Raw genomic sequence first — 15,247 nt, 5'->3', positions numbered from 1 at the left:
AATAGCCAAGTAATGGTAGATTTTTCAGCTACTTTCAGGCTTTTATGTCTGCATCTGAATCCTGCAAGCATGCACATAATACACATTGCACACGTGTACACCCACATGCGAGCAGAGCTAGGCAAATCCACAGAGACAGAGTTTTGCATTAATTTTTTTCATATTCATTTAATTTTCCTTCCTTTGCTGGAGAAAACAAGGGGGTTTTTGCTAATGGAACTGCAGTTACACATAGGGAAAAGGAAGTTATCATTCTCATCTTTATCACCGCATATAATGAAACAATTTCAGTCACGCTCATGTCAACAGTTTGTTGGTGATGTTGCATCCTTCAGGAAGAATACAAATAGACTTCACTGACCCTGGAGTGCTGAGAGTAACATGAAACTTATTCTGACTTGTAAACTGAGCAAACATGACACGGAGATCACAGAGTAAGGGCGTGTATGCAGCTTTCAGCCTTGTTTTGACAAAGTGACTTTCTCCAGAGGGACATTTCTACCATTTTTTCCAGCATGTTTCACCTTTCACTGACTATTAATCCCAGTATGACTTAACTTCAGATTATGATTCCCACCTAGAAGCATATGTGAGTTAATTCTTTTTTTTTTTCCCCATCATTTATTTGAGCACAGAGTTAGACTCTGGATATCTAAGAAAATAAATGTATGAAAAACAATTGAGCAAATTGAGTTTAATTAAATGTAGCAATTAATATTAGAACAAAAAGTATTATTCAAATTCTTATTCATTAATGGAAAGCTTTTATTATTAGTGAGTTTAAGAAATCTGGCCAGACCATAATATTTCTGAAAACCACAGTTTCTCATATTCTATACATTATTCTTCTAGCTTTAGACTAAAGATGACTTCCCTATATCTGGTGCAGGCTAACATTTATATAGCCATAAGTTTTAAGCAGAATTTTCAGAGTCTTATGAATTGGATTAACAAGGCAGGTTTTGCTAAAAGTGAAATTATTCAGAGTATTCCTATTTCTCTTAATGTGTGGCCTATTTAATATATTTGATGGCATGGATGGCATTCCAACACAAAATATTTCAAAATAAAGGCATTAGTACAGCAACTGATGTATTTGTTCCATGCAGCAGAACAGCTGAGGATGGGGTTTAGCCTCTTCATCATGTTAACTAACTGATAAATAACTATTAGCAATATCAATGGTAAAAGACCTTGAAAATTTTATCCATGGTTTGCAGACGAGAAAACAAGACATGTCAAAAATCACTGCGGAGTTTTGCTGTAACCCACCCTCCTAATTCTCCTTTCAACTAGGCCATGAAATTGAGGACAATAATAGTGGCTGCTTATGTGAAAAAATGTGTCAGGCTTGGTTGTCTTGGTTGTGTAAGATATTAGATCAGTGATGGCAGTTCCAAGTTTGGAAAAAGAAAATGCCAGGCTAGACCAGGAAACAAAGGAGCTAAGCTACTTTTTTTTTTTTTTCAATGTTGAAAGCAGAAGTGTAAGGTGAAAGGCATTAATTGTTTTTCTAGAGTAATAACCAAACTTAATTTCTAGGGAACTTTGATGGTTCAGATAAATGCTTGCCTATGGCTCTTAAGCAAGGACTTCAGGGGGTAGAACAGCCATAATTGGTAGCTTCTGAGTATTTTCTGATTTTTGTTTTCCCCAACAGAGCTACAGCGAACCTGTTGATGTTAAAGCCTCTCCGCAACCTCAGATGATGAATTCAAAGCAGTCAGTGTTTCACGGGCCTGCCCAGGCTCACTCTGCACTGTACCTCAGCTCCCACTACCACCAACAACCAGGAATGAATCCTCACATCACTGCCATGCATGCCAACATCCCCAGGAACATAGCGCCCAAGCCCAACAACCAAATGCCAGTGACTGTTTCCATAGCGAACATGGCCGTGTCCCCACCGCCACCTCTTCAGATTAGCCCCCCTCTGCACCAGCATCTCAACATCCAGCAGCACCAGCCCATCCCAATGCAGCAGTCCATGGGAAACCAGCTACCAATGCAGGTCCAGCCTGCTCTACACTCACCTACAATGCAGCAAGTAAGTTGGAGCTTTTCCGATCTCTGGGGAATTATTTTATTTTTGTGGAGGGCGTGGGGAGGGGAGAGGTTTAGATTGGCTTTAAATTTGCACATTCCAATACCATGGTAGTATAGGCTTAGTCTTTCAAGGGCAAGAACAAATGAATATGTTTAACCAGATGACGGAAAACTGCAGTAGAAGTGTTTGTGCTAGCAACAATGTCCATCGTTGTCCATAGATCCATCTGCCAATCTGTGACTACCCTGAAACAGCAAAATGCAAAGCTTTCAGGAGTCACACTTCACAAACAAAAGGCAGGCATGTCTAGAAAAATATATGATTGTAGCTTATGCTGCTATCCTTGTGCTGACTGGGATGTGGAACTGTCAGAGGAAACATCAAGTAACCCAGGTTGTGTTGAACATACTAGATTAAGAGAACACGAGAGAGTTAAATTATACCACATTCATAACTTCATTTTGCTAAATAGATATACCTTCTTTTTACTGGAAATAAATGGACTGTGTCCACCATCCCAACATGGGGCTTTTTTTGTTTGGTTTTTCTTTTCCTACTCTGAATGTTTTAGATGGTTGATCCTCAATATATTTCCTACAAGTTCATGCAGACCATCCATGGTATTGTGCCTTCCAGGTTTACAGAGGAGTACAAAGAGAGAAAATAAACTGTTGATTTCATGAAAGAAAATTTCCTTTGGTATTCTGTGAGATCTGACTATCAGTAATAATATCTTGCTTTTCAAAGTGGCATTAAAATGAAAATTTTTTGAATGGAATTGCAAGAATCTACAAAATTTGTCTACACAAAACTTGTCAGTACCAGCTGATAATACATAGTCATGAACTTGCTCCATGTTTTAAATTTCTCTAAAAATTCACCTTTGCTAACAAGGCATTTGCATCTGCTTTCCAAGCCAGAAACATTTCCTCTCAAGATTGATCTTTGCAGTTGGGAATACCTGAACACAAACCATAGCTTCTTGCTGGGAGAACAATTTAACAGGGAAAGAAATTTTCCAAAGCAGAAAAAAACCCCAAAAGTGTTGAAAGCAAACTGGACTGATAAACTTATTTGCTCAGAAGATAAATCAGGATATTCTTGGGATGATTTGGATTTACTCAGAAACTTTGATCTTAGTCTCAGGAGTGATTTGGAGTAATCAGGAAGTAAAACTTGTGAAGTATTCACATCTTTTTCCTAGTTCAGTTAATTTTTCACTATCAGAGAAAACAGACTCAACAGACTTATGACCACAAGGATGTGGAGTCATATATTCATGGAGGTTTTCCTGCAGTTAGTGTGATTGTTCCAGGAGAGCTATGCTTATGTCTCAGAGAAACTCAGAAGATGATGCCAAGCCTGGGCAGCTGGAATTAACTAGAGGAAGTCCTAGGCAGGTGAGCCAGAAGTGTCTGTCTGGAGATACTAAGCCTGGAGGAATCCTGGTTTAACCTGAAGGCTCAGAGCAGTGAGAGACAAAACAATACTCTGGTTCATTTAGCAAACGTGAAAAATTACATCTGTGACAGCAACCTGTTGAGATCCTATAGCTGTATTTCAACGAGTTTTTATTGCACAGTGATTCCATCTTCCAAGTTAAGATTGTTTGCCAGCTTCAGTGTCACTTGTATATTACTTGTCCAATGCAGAACTCCTTATGTCTTTTCCAGAATTGTTAGTCATAATTTACTGAATAGATTTGAAAATCTGTCTCTATTTAGTGAATAAATAGTACAGTTGGGGCTAGCAAAAGGTGCGATGCAGATGTTTTATATGTTTTATACATAAAACATAATTTTTGTATGCGTAAACACTTAGGCATTACTCTAAACTCTCTGCCAAAGAAAAGGTAATGAAGTATGGTTCTGCTAATGTTTCATTTTGCCAAGGTGCAAGCTTGTAGCATAAGATGTGTGCATCCATAGTTTGAAAGTACTTTCAGTCATCTGTGAGATACGTGGCACACAGTTGACTTGTTTCTAGCGTAAGAAAAAATACAGGACACTTGGTTGTAGAAAACAGGTCTCTAGAAGTCAGAATGTAGACCTTTATCATGATGATTTTTTTTTAACTAAAGACAATTGCAGTTAAGTAAAAATGTTGTACATCTGTGTTCCTGTTAAACTCGCAAAATTTTAGGTTAAATGCTTTTTACCAACTCATATTCCTTAGTCAAGAAGGCTGATGCTTTTAATGAAGATACATGGTGTGATATTTCTGTTTCACTCAAGGTGCTAGTTACTTGTTGAAATGCTGCACTGCCCATCTGCATGCCTCTTAAAGCACTGTGTAATATCTACAAGCCTATTTATATTTCTTACACCCCTCCTTTTACTCTACAGTAATGCAGCTTTTGAGTGTAATGCAGCTGGAAAATCTATGTCATTTGACTTTGGAATATTTTTGGGGTATTTTTTAGCATACAACACCTTATAGAGTTTATAGAATGTATAGAATATAGAGTTTATAGAGTGTATAGAATTGAATTTAAATATAGCAAAATGTACATTACATTATAGTGCTGGGGGTGTACTAACAACACCATGATTTGCCATGACAGAACAGAACAGTGGTATTCTCTTCAGTTTCTTAGGTGTGACCCTTTTATTCAAGAGATGATAGAAAATACAACACCAGGATTTCATACTGTGTTAGAATATAGAAGACAGGTTGGTCACCAGGAGACAAATAGCAAAAAGTCAAGAGACTACAACCTGAAAGTAAAGCCCTCTTTCTGACTCAATTGTCAAAGGACTTTGCTCTCCCTTCTGGTCGAAATAGAGCAAACACACTGCTGATCACAGAGCTTGTTAAAGAGGAAAAGATGTAGTGGGAGAAAAATGGAGCTGTCCCAGCAGCTCAAGAGCCAACAGCAGTAAGGAGAAAGAGGGGGCACACACTCTGTCTGGCCTATGGTGAGGAGGGAAGGGGAGGTCTGGATGTAATGTTTAGTCCCAAACAATACTGTGTAGAGCACTCTCCTGCATAAAAAGACAGCCAAGAAGAATGGGAAATATAAATTATGATAAAGCAGAGTAATAGTTGTCTTTAAGCCAACTTTTTCTTACTTCCTCTTCCCTCAAGTTGTTTTATTTCCTCTATGCTTAAGTATGGCCACCATAAGCCTTTCCAAAGACTCGTGAAAGCAGCAAGAACAGAAACTAGTTAACATACCACTCCCAAGGGAGTCACTTGCAACAGGAGTCACCTTCCTCTTTGGAAGCCCCAGCAATACTCATACTAAATAGACTAATGCAGTATAAGAAAAAAAGAGGCAATTTTTTTCATGTCACATTGCAACATGGAGCAATAGAGGAGAAAGTCTGCCAACAGCTTCCTAGCAGTCTTCTCCTGCAGGTGTTGGTGTGCTCACCTGGCTGGGCACCCTCTTTGCAGACTGTGCTGGAGACATATTAGAAGGAGAAATCATCAATTGTGGGCTCTCTCTTACTTTTTTTTCCCCCTTTTTTCCCAAACATCCCTCTTTGAAATAGTTCATGGCTCACTAGTGTGACACTCAACAGTAGCAGGCTCTGCGAATCCCTGCTCTCAACAGATCCCCTGCTTGAACTCTGGCTCTGTGACATTTGGTCAGACATTTTCTCCAAGAAAAGGAGGATAGTTTCATATCAAAGGCCATCTTGTAGTATGTCTGAAGGACTGCCAACTCCAAGAAAAAACCACATAGAGATCCAGATTTCACCTCTGGAAGACAGGAACACAGTTCTCCAAAAACCATTGTGCATGAAATTCAGAAACTCTTTTATGCAAACTTTGAGGAAGGACTGATAAGAAGTACTGACCTGGGGAGAGAGTTCTGTTCCTACTGCTTCCAGGACAATGAGCTGATCTTCATCAGCTCTACAGGGAATAGCATGTCCTTCTCCATATCAAGCACTCCTTGCCTGCACGTGTGCAGCTACCAAATCAAGAATGACTGCCAGCTGGAGAAGGGCAGTCTCCTTTGAGGATACACAAAAACTACAGAACATCAAGAAAATCAGAAGTGTTGTTAGCCAAAAATCCCCAGTGACTGCACAATTTCTGTTATTTTTAAAATCAATTAACTTTGTGGAGTATGCAGCTGATGCAATGCATCCAAATTGTTCCGAAATGCAATGTAAAATTTTGATATTAGCATTTTGGTCATAAGCCTAGCATTAGTAATTATTTTTTATTTATTTATTTTAAACAATCTGTTTTGAGTTATCTAAATTGTAACTTCTTGGAAGTAGATTATTTTGTCTTTTTTCTCTTCTGTTCCAACAGTTAATGAATAAATTTTAAAAAGGCTCACTATTTTTGGGTGCTTATTTACAGTTATAGTCCTCTAAACTATTAAAAAAATGACTATTAGTTCTATTCTCATACTTAGATTTAAATTAGATCCTGATTTTTATTTTCTTTAGCTTCTAATTCTGAAATTTGTTATATTTTTCTTAAATATTAACAAGAGCCATGTTAAAACTTTACTTTTCAAACTCAAAATCCACTCTGCCACAGTTTTTATTTTCTCCATCCTTGATGCATAGGTAGATTCACAGTAGATTTGAAGAAATGCTCATATGAGGATCTTATCACTGTATAATTTTTTAACTGATACAGAGTTGTTTCTCTCCAGTCTGTTTCTTAGGCTTGACATGATGTTTAGTTTTTACTCAGTTGGCCTTAGTTGACCTGTTTATTAACCCTTGTCATCCAAATCAGCACAATTTCTCCAAAGTTCAGGCTGAAACAGCAGCTGAAGCTCCAGCCTGTTTTCACTTGCAAGATCATTCTTTCCCTTCTCTACTCACAAGGACATTTGTGCCTCTTTCTGAGCATACCCCTCTATCCAGCCTGTTCACTGTGCTCTTTGGTGTGAAGAGTGATGAGACTGAGGATCCACTTCCTCCTTAATACACCCAGATCTTGTTAAGGATTCCTTTTAAGAAGTCCTACTGGAATCATCACCTTCCCTGCTCAAAATTCTTCACCCAAGCATTGCATGGGATGGTGAGTCCCATGTCCACCTCCATCCCATTTCAGTTCACAGGCAGAGGAAGCAAAACTAGTTTCATAATGTCTAGTAACCATGGCTGCAAGTACATATGCATAAAAAAGCACCAGAAGATTAATGTATGTCACCTTTTTTTTTTTTTTTTTTTTTTTAATAATAACTCATTTCAGTTTACTTTTAGGTATTTCTTTTCCTTTAGAAAATAAATGTATACAGCAAGATGATTGCATAGCCTGCCAAAAATAATAACCTCATTTTTTCTGGTATATATTTTATATACAGCAAACTCAGGAACCTGCTGTATTTGTCCAGATTTCTTCTTCTTTTTTGTTAAGCTTTGTCTTCGAATGAGGTCAAGAGAAAAAAAAATCATTAATATCTGTCAACTTCCTTTATAACCTTAAGGAAAAATCTTTGTATGATATCACACAGACAGATTTTCAATTTCCTTGTGTAATAAACAGATGCTTTAGGATTTGGATGTAATTTAAAGGTTTAAAATATCACATTGAGATTGATGAATAAATCAGTTGTGAAGACAAAAACATTGATGCCTGTTGAAAATACCTCTCCAGACAGGCAGGAAATGAAATTAGTTCCTAGTAAAGTGTAGAGATGAGGATCACTCTTTAGTTCTGCTGCAGGCTTTTTAGGACTTGCTACAGTGGCACAACGAAACTGCTAGGGCTACAGAAATCTAATTAAAGAGCAAATGTCCCTCCTGACATCGAATTAATCTTTATCAAGTTCCCTATTTTTATTTCAATCTGGGACAAGAAAATGAAATTTAAAATTCTAGGCATGTTGCAAAACAGTTGGTGATTTTCTCTTGAGCATTACAATGCAAAAACATTCAGCATTGTTTAATTAGACCTCGAAGCACTCATTTTCTGAGCACTTTTTATTTCATCATTGTTTGTTAAGGGCTTACATAAATAATACCCAGATATTTACCACAAGTCTGGTACAAGACTGTTTCCCTCTGTTGTACAGATCTGTATTTTCAGAGCTTTTCCTGTTGATGAAAATGCTGAAGTAATTATTGTTTGCATCTTAAACAGTACCATACTTTATCAGTCCTTCATACTGAGTTGAGGTTGCTTAAATGATTTCTCTTTAACAAGCATGCTTTCCATCACAGTGCAGCATTCTGGTAGCCCTCAACCCTCCCCAGAGGGACCACTGAGACCCTTCTGGGACTGGAGCCTGGCTCAGATAATCCTGCACCGTGTTGGCATTTATCACCTGAGTGTGCCCTAAACAGGCCCAAATCCCAGGCAGCCTTAAACTAAATAGATTTGCCAGGTACAAAATGAAAGCATTGTTTCACCTTATTTTGCAGGTAGAACAATTAAATTTGCCTCTGCAGCCCCAGCCTTAACATGAGAGGTACCAATTCAGTCCAAACACATGTGTACACATGCTTTGCTGGAAGACAGCCAAAACAATTTGGCTGTGGTCACACAGAAAACCTGAAAAAACATGAGAATGCATCCACACCCAGTTCCTGAGTTAAAACACAGGACCATTCTCTGCCATCTAAGCTATTTCTTTATCCTAATTCCAGAAGAAATGGAATGGATATTGTAATGGTGGTCTCTTTCTAGGATTTGGAGGAACTGTCTCCTTGCTGTACAAGTGTTGTCTAGAGCCTGTGGATGCTCCCTGTCCCTGGAAGTGTTCAAGGCCAGGTTGGATGGACCTATGAGCAACCAGGTTTAGTGGAAGGTGTCCCTGCCTGCAGCAGGGGGGCTGGGACCAGATGGTCTTTAAGCTCCCTTCCAACCCAAACCATTCTATGATTTTATGAGTCCTTGAGTCTCTGTGCCTGCTCACTTGCATGCTTTGCTACTGGCTAATGTCCCTATGTAGTGTTTTTCTTGTATGTATGTGCTAGATCAGGAGATTTGCTACCAAAGGTAAATCTGAGTGCCTGAGGGTGGGATGTTTTTCTGTGGTTGGTTTCCTCTTACAGCTAAATTAGAAAGGCCTTATGGTTGATGTTTTGTATAAAAATGATGATGATGGTATACAAACTCAAATTTTCTACCTTCTAATTACACAAAACTCCAGTTAAAGTCCTTGGGAAATCTGCTCAATTGCTGTTTCCTTTGGATCTGTTGCAGGCATGGGGGTTGTCTCTGCAGCATGTTGCATAGGTTCAGAGCTTGGTGAAAAGGCAGTGTACAGAGCATGGGGATTACAGTCCCCATGGGTGTAAAACCCTCCATGGGAAGGCTTTATTTAATCTCATTAGCAGGGTAGTATATAAATAACATGGTAACTAGATAGAGAATTCAGCTGTGAACTTGCTCACTGCTAATAGTCTGTTTCTTTGAGTCAACAGGGACAAAGTGAGGTTTCCAAGAGTGCTTAAGTTCTGAAGTGTTGCTCAGGGTATTCTCCATATGGAAAAGATTAAGGAATAAAGTTGCAGTCATTTATGGTCTAAACTAAAACCCGTGATCAAGACGAGTGGAGTGAGGTGGCAGTGCACAAGAGAGGTGGGGCAAAACACCAGCAGGACCTCAGGGAATAGCCAAGGAAGAGAGATGAGAAGAAGGAAGTAATGTTTCATTTGAAGGAAGGTAATTTCTGTGGATGAAGGGGGCCAAGTGAAAGCTGAGGATATTAATTTATCTTGACAAAATGTAGTGTGACTGCCTTCTTAAACCTGGAGAAAAAAATCTGTCCACCAAATTCCTGTCCAAATGAAGGCTGTATTAGAAAAGCAATCACACACAATGCACGAATCCTAAATTAACTAAAAGCTATGAAAGTTAATTCTATCTATTTTGTATGTGTCCTTTGGCTGAAAGGAGTGAGTTTCCAAACCAGGCATGTTGGTGCAAGTTCCATTTCTGATTTAGTAGCTATACATCCAGTTAACTTGAGTGGGAATTGTATGCCCTTGCCCCAGGAAGGAGTTTGGTCTGGTTTTATTCAGCAGACATTGATTGCTTTCATACAACATTCCCATGATTTTACCCAGTGTAGCTCTTCCTACTTTACAGGAATACAATATACAGGGTGAACCAGATGCACTAGCCTTGAAATTTCAATTGTTCTCTCGGGTTTGAAACACAATATTTAAACATCAGAATATATCAAAAGAACTAAAAATTATTCTGACTTTCCATATGACAGAAAATTCAGGGAGCAGGTTAGATGTCTCTTTGTAAATTCCACTTTTTTTTCTTGTCTCCTTGGCTTCAAAAGCAAGTTATTCTGTGCTACTTTCACTACATTAGTCCAACAACTGTTAAAAAGCTTTGGTTGAATTTCCGTTTAGTTGAGAGAGAAGTGCAAATAAAAGAAGCAGCAGATGGCCCCTTTGTGACTGAATGAAGAAAAAGGGTTTTGAGAACAATACGTGAATAGGTGTAGTCTAATAAAACAGTCAGCCACCTGCTGCCTACATCCTTCAAAAAGATTCTGTTGCATATTCTGGGAACTAGTGACTGGTGTGTATGCTTACATTTAATCTAAATGGAAGCTCTAAGGAGCAAACAGACCTTTTTGTCCCAGTGATTGAGTTGTTCTCTTGGTTTTGAATTGTTTCTGCTCTGTCTCCTTTAGTTCCATCTCAGTGTAACAGCGAACAACGCTTTGGCAGTGTTTCATTTCTCAAACCGAAGAAAGATTTTAAAATTTAGAAAGCACCTACCTAATGCTGTCTAAATGCTTTAGAAAGCATTTTTTGCCTATTTTAGGTTTTATAATCAAAATCACACCTGGAAAGTATTCTCTACCATTTCACAGTACACTCTGCATTTTTACTTTTTAATGCACGCAACCTGTTACTTTTTTCCCATACTTTGTAATGTACTTGTTTTCTCCTCTAGGGATTTACTCTTCAGCCTGATTATCAGAATATCATCAATCCAACATCAACAGCTGCACAAGTTGTTACCCAAGCAATGGAGTATGTTCGTTCAGGGTGCAGAAATCCTCCAGCACAGACTGTGGACTGGAATAATGACTACTGCAGTAATGGGTAAGCAGCCAGTGAATGCCACCTTGTGTTGAGCAACATTCATGACACAAGAATATGATAGAGAATTTGGGAACAGCATTGGTACCCCTTTTCCTACAATGTTTCTGAAATGTAACTGTGATGGCCATATATTTATTCAGCAGTTAATCTGTTGTGGGAGAACAAGCGTTTAATACATACATTTATTAGATATTGTTGTCACCTTATCACAGCACATGCACTTTCTAGGTCTGAGAGAACTTGCATTCCATAGAAGATCACAACTGATATCTTAGGGAGAAGGAGTAAGAAAGAAGTTTTAAGATCACTATGTCTCAATGAGAGGCAAATGATATTAACTATTTTTTAGTCTGGGTCATGAAAATAACTAGCTTGGGTCATGAAAAACCACATCAGTGACAAGCAGGGCTGATACACGGAGGAGAATGGCATGAAGACCACATGGCTGTAACCAGTAACAAAACACCATACCTGTAGGAGCCCTATGTCCTCACTATAAGGTTAGCAACCCATTTGAACCTTCACCTTCTGGCAGCATGGTTTTTGTGGAGACATGTCACTGTGTCAGGAACTGCCTGGAAACATTTAGGACTGAAGAGAAGGTATCTTTTGAGTTTTAAATTACAGAAGTTGTGCCTTGTGAACATGTCCACCAGGCTGACCTCCCCTTGACTTAGGCTGAATCCCCATGGCAATAGCAGATAAAAGCTCTTGGTTCCTCTCAAGTTTAGACCAGACAAATTAACAGAAAGCAGAACTAAAGACCAATTTCCTCCATTACATTTACTTAAAACGAGAATTTCACTTGCCTTTTTGTTTAAAGTGTTTCTGGAACTCAAACTAGAACTGAATATTAGTTTTGGGTGGCTACTAGTTTGGAATAACAGCTTTGCTACAACCTGCTGACGCTGAGGCAGACTTTAACTAGTCTGAGCAGCAACATCACTCTTTTCCATACCTATCACTGCTGCCCCATGGCTTGGCTGTATCTGTACTAGTAAATCAAATATGCCAGAGGCTCAGTAAGTGGCTGACAGCCATGTTCATGCAACGAAGCCCTCCTGCCTCTAAGGAAAGTGGCTGCTTCTTATAGGGTGCTTATGGAACATCATTCCAAGACCTGTGCTAAATCCAGAGCTGCAAGCTCTGTTTTTGGTAGTCAGTGCTATCAGCCCAGTAGTGCAGGTTATTCCAAACCAGTGCTTAAACCCATGTCCCAGTCCTGTGCAGTTTTAAAGATGTCGTCTCCAGGTTGCAATATGTCACTATGATTTTTTCTTATTATTACCACGGCAATGCAGCTATACTTCAGTGATATGCTTGGAATTAATGACATGCACTGGGATTGTGGGGCTGATTTTTTTTTTGGAAGAATAGAACTAAAATTTTTTCAAATATTTAAAAAAGAAATCACATTTGTTCTTTTTCTCTTTGAACAGGGGCATGCAGAGGGACAAAGCACTCTACCTTACCTGAAAATCTGAAACACCTCTCCTTTCCTTTCACTGAGGAATGCAGGGAAGTCTTTTCATCATGGATTGCTTTATGCAGTCAAGGCAGTTCTGCATTTTATTAGAAAATACAAGTTGCTGAGCACTTAGGACTATTTGAGCTTGTGGGTCACCCACTCTGGAAAAAAATAGTCTTGCTTCTTTCCTTTTCTTTTGTTTTCCTCCAATTTTTTCTCTTTCTTTCTCCTTTTCCATCCCTTCCCTGAGATCCTGTAACGGACATTGCTTTTCTTCTTCCCTGAAGGAAACTTGGACCATTCAGATTTTATGTTGGTTTTTGCTGTGAAGTGCTGCGGTAGTAACTGCCTTAGCAACTGTAGATGTCTCGGATAAAAGTCCTGGATTTTCCATTGGTTTTTCATAATGGGTGTTTATATGAAACTACTAAAGACTTTTTAAATGGCTTGATGTAGCAGTCATAGCAAGTTTGTAAATAACATCTATGTTACACTCTCCTAGAGTATAAAATGTGAATGTTTTTGTAGCTAATTGTAATTGAAACTGGCTCATTCCAGTTTATTGATTTCACAATAAGGGTAAAATTGGCAAACATTCATATTTTTACTTCATTTTTAAACAACTGACTGATAGTCTATATTTTCAAAGTATTTGGAGAAAAAAGTAAAGTAGTCCCAAATTATATTAATTAAAAATATTGGCTTCGTCTCATGAAATAAATACAAAAAACTTAGGAGAAAAAACTAATGTTGATAAAGAGCAAACACATTTATTTTGTACTGCCTAAAAAAAAGCTTTTTTTTTAAAAGAAAATCACTTTATGTGTACTGGTTAGTAAACGTCATTTAAGTCCTTTTATGTATAAAACTGCCAAATGCTTACCTGATATTTTATTAGATGCAGAAACAGATTGGAGACAGCTAAATTATAACCTCTACATATGGCTATGTATTATTGTTTCTTCATACTGTGTCTGTATTTAATCTTTTTTATGGAACCTGTTGCGCCTATTTATGAAATAATAAATATAGGTGTTTGTAAGTAAATTTGTTAGCATTTTAAAGAGGTTTCTTTGACGCTTTAACTTTTGCTGGCACAAATTGTTCACAATTGATGTGAATACTTTATTTAGTTTTTACAGTGACAAATATAACAACAAACCTGCTTTAATGGCAGAAAATGAAGGTAACCAAGAACTATTTCTCTATTTCATTGGTTGTTATGGAAAAGAAAAAATGCTATTTTAAGTAATTCCCTTTTTAAAGCATTGTAGCAGGAAGCTGCCCAAAACTAAGACTTGAACCAACAAGACTAACTGAACAAAACTGCATAACACTGCTTCTTGAAACTTCATCATGTTTTGTTAATTTGTCAAGTGGAATAAACATATTACCAAAAGAAATATTACCAAATATGCTTCAGCCATTTTATTATATATGCAAAAGTCCTACAGAATTTGAGGGAGTATATCAGAAATAAATCCTAGAATGAAAGGTAAGTTCAACAGGGAAAGGGATAAAATTATCCAAAAGAAGGTATTTGGTCAATAGTTAGAATCAGGGATAGCTCTGAAAATACATTTCTGGATGTTTTTGTCCCAGATGCCTATCCCACTAATAGACAGTACCACTGATTTGTATTTTCTGTGTGAAATAAAGGAAGCAATTCATATAGAATACACATTTGGCAATGCCATTGGTTTTTCTTTATAAAACAAAACAGAAACAAAGGCATGCTTGCATCTGAATTATTTCAGGCAATGTAGAATTGGAATCACTTGGCATGTAATAACTAATAAATAATGCAGATCAGATGTGATTACTCAAATGACTGTAGCTGAGAGCTCTAATTTTCCTGTCTTGAAACTGTATGAGAACTTGTGATTAAATTCACAGTTTATTGTTTGTCTGTTTAGTACTTTAGAAATATACCAGCACTACTAATTACCCAATGTCTTCTATTTATTATATTATAGTAAACTACATTTTCCACTCATATTAATTCTAAAGAGAAAAGATAATTACTGAGAATGAGAAAAATCAACTTTGATTTCGACAGGCAGTTTTCCTTTTTCTTTTATGGAAAAGAACTGTGTTATCTTCATTTCTTTTAGAGCAGGTGCGCAGTCACATAAAGTTGTTAATTTCGGTATCCAAGCAGAGTTCGAAATACAAGAAAACTTTAATGTAAATAAAAAAATACATCATGAATAAAATACTTATTCTGTATGAACCTCTGGCTAGTTGGTGTCTCTCAGTCTGTAACCAGGGGGACCTGTGGTGTGTTTGCTGTGATGCACTTTACCCATCCAGTGCTCTGAGTGTGGTTCTGTGTCTGAGCTCTGCTCAGAGGAGACAACTGTGCTGGAAGAACAGCAGGTTTTGACCATGGGTATACTGAAACCATTTTTTTCCAAAAGAAAGATCCAACTTCCATCCATAAATGTCAATTCTTCGTGTCTGACCTCAAGAAGAAGAAATGGTTGCCAGCCATGGGCAGTCTGCTGTTTATTTTTGGCCGTGTATTGACAGATATAAATTGCCAATAGATGGTTGGGATCCTTCTGTGAGCTGGTGAAACTCCACTGGAGCTGGTGAAGACATGCCCCATCCTTCACTGCAGCACTGTGCCTTAGGCACCACAGTAACACAGACACTCCAGTCGCTGGTTGTAAGTTGCCATCTGTCCTAACCATGATAATGAGAAAGCACACAGGAACTATACAACCTGCA

General features: G+C 38.0%; 1 protein-coding gene across 2 annotated transcripts in view; it reads left to right on the top strand.

Annotated features, from left to right (window-relative positions):
- TOX (thymocyte selection associated high mobility group box) overlaps positions 1–14,747 on the top strand; it is a 217,215-nt gene extending 202,468 nt beyond the window's left edge. For both annotated transcript variants that reach the window (XM_033069988.2, XM_033069996.2), the window contains 3 exons: positions 1,661–2,047; positions 10,895–11,046; positions 12,486–14,747. In XM_033069988.2, coding sequence (XP_032925879.1) covers positions 1,661–2,047; positions 10,895–11,046; positions 12,486–12,522 — 576 coding nt within the window. In that variant the 3' untranslated portion in view covers positions 12,523–14,747. The remainder of the gene's footprint in view (positions 1–1,660; positions 2,048–10,894; positions 11,047–12,485) is intronic.
- The last annotated feature ends 500 nt before the right edge of the window (positions 14,748–15,247 follow it).

This window comes from Catharus ustulatus, chromosome 1, assembly GCF_009819885.2.
Source record: "Catharus ustulatus isolate bCatUst1 chromosome 1, bCatUst1.pri.v2, whole genome shotgun sequence".
Classification (NCBI taxonomy): Eukaryota; Metazoa; Chordata; class Aves; order Passeriformes; family Turdidae; genus Catharus; species Catharus ustulatus.
Note: the sequence above shows the minus strand (reverse complement) of the source record. Positions and strands in the feature narration are given on the sequence as shown.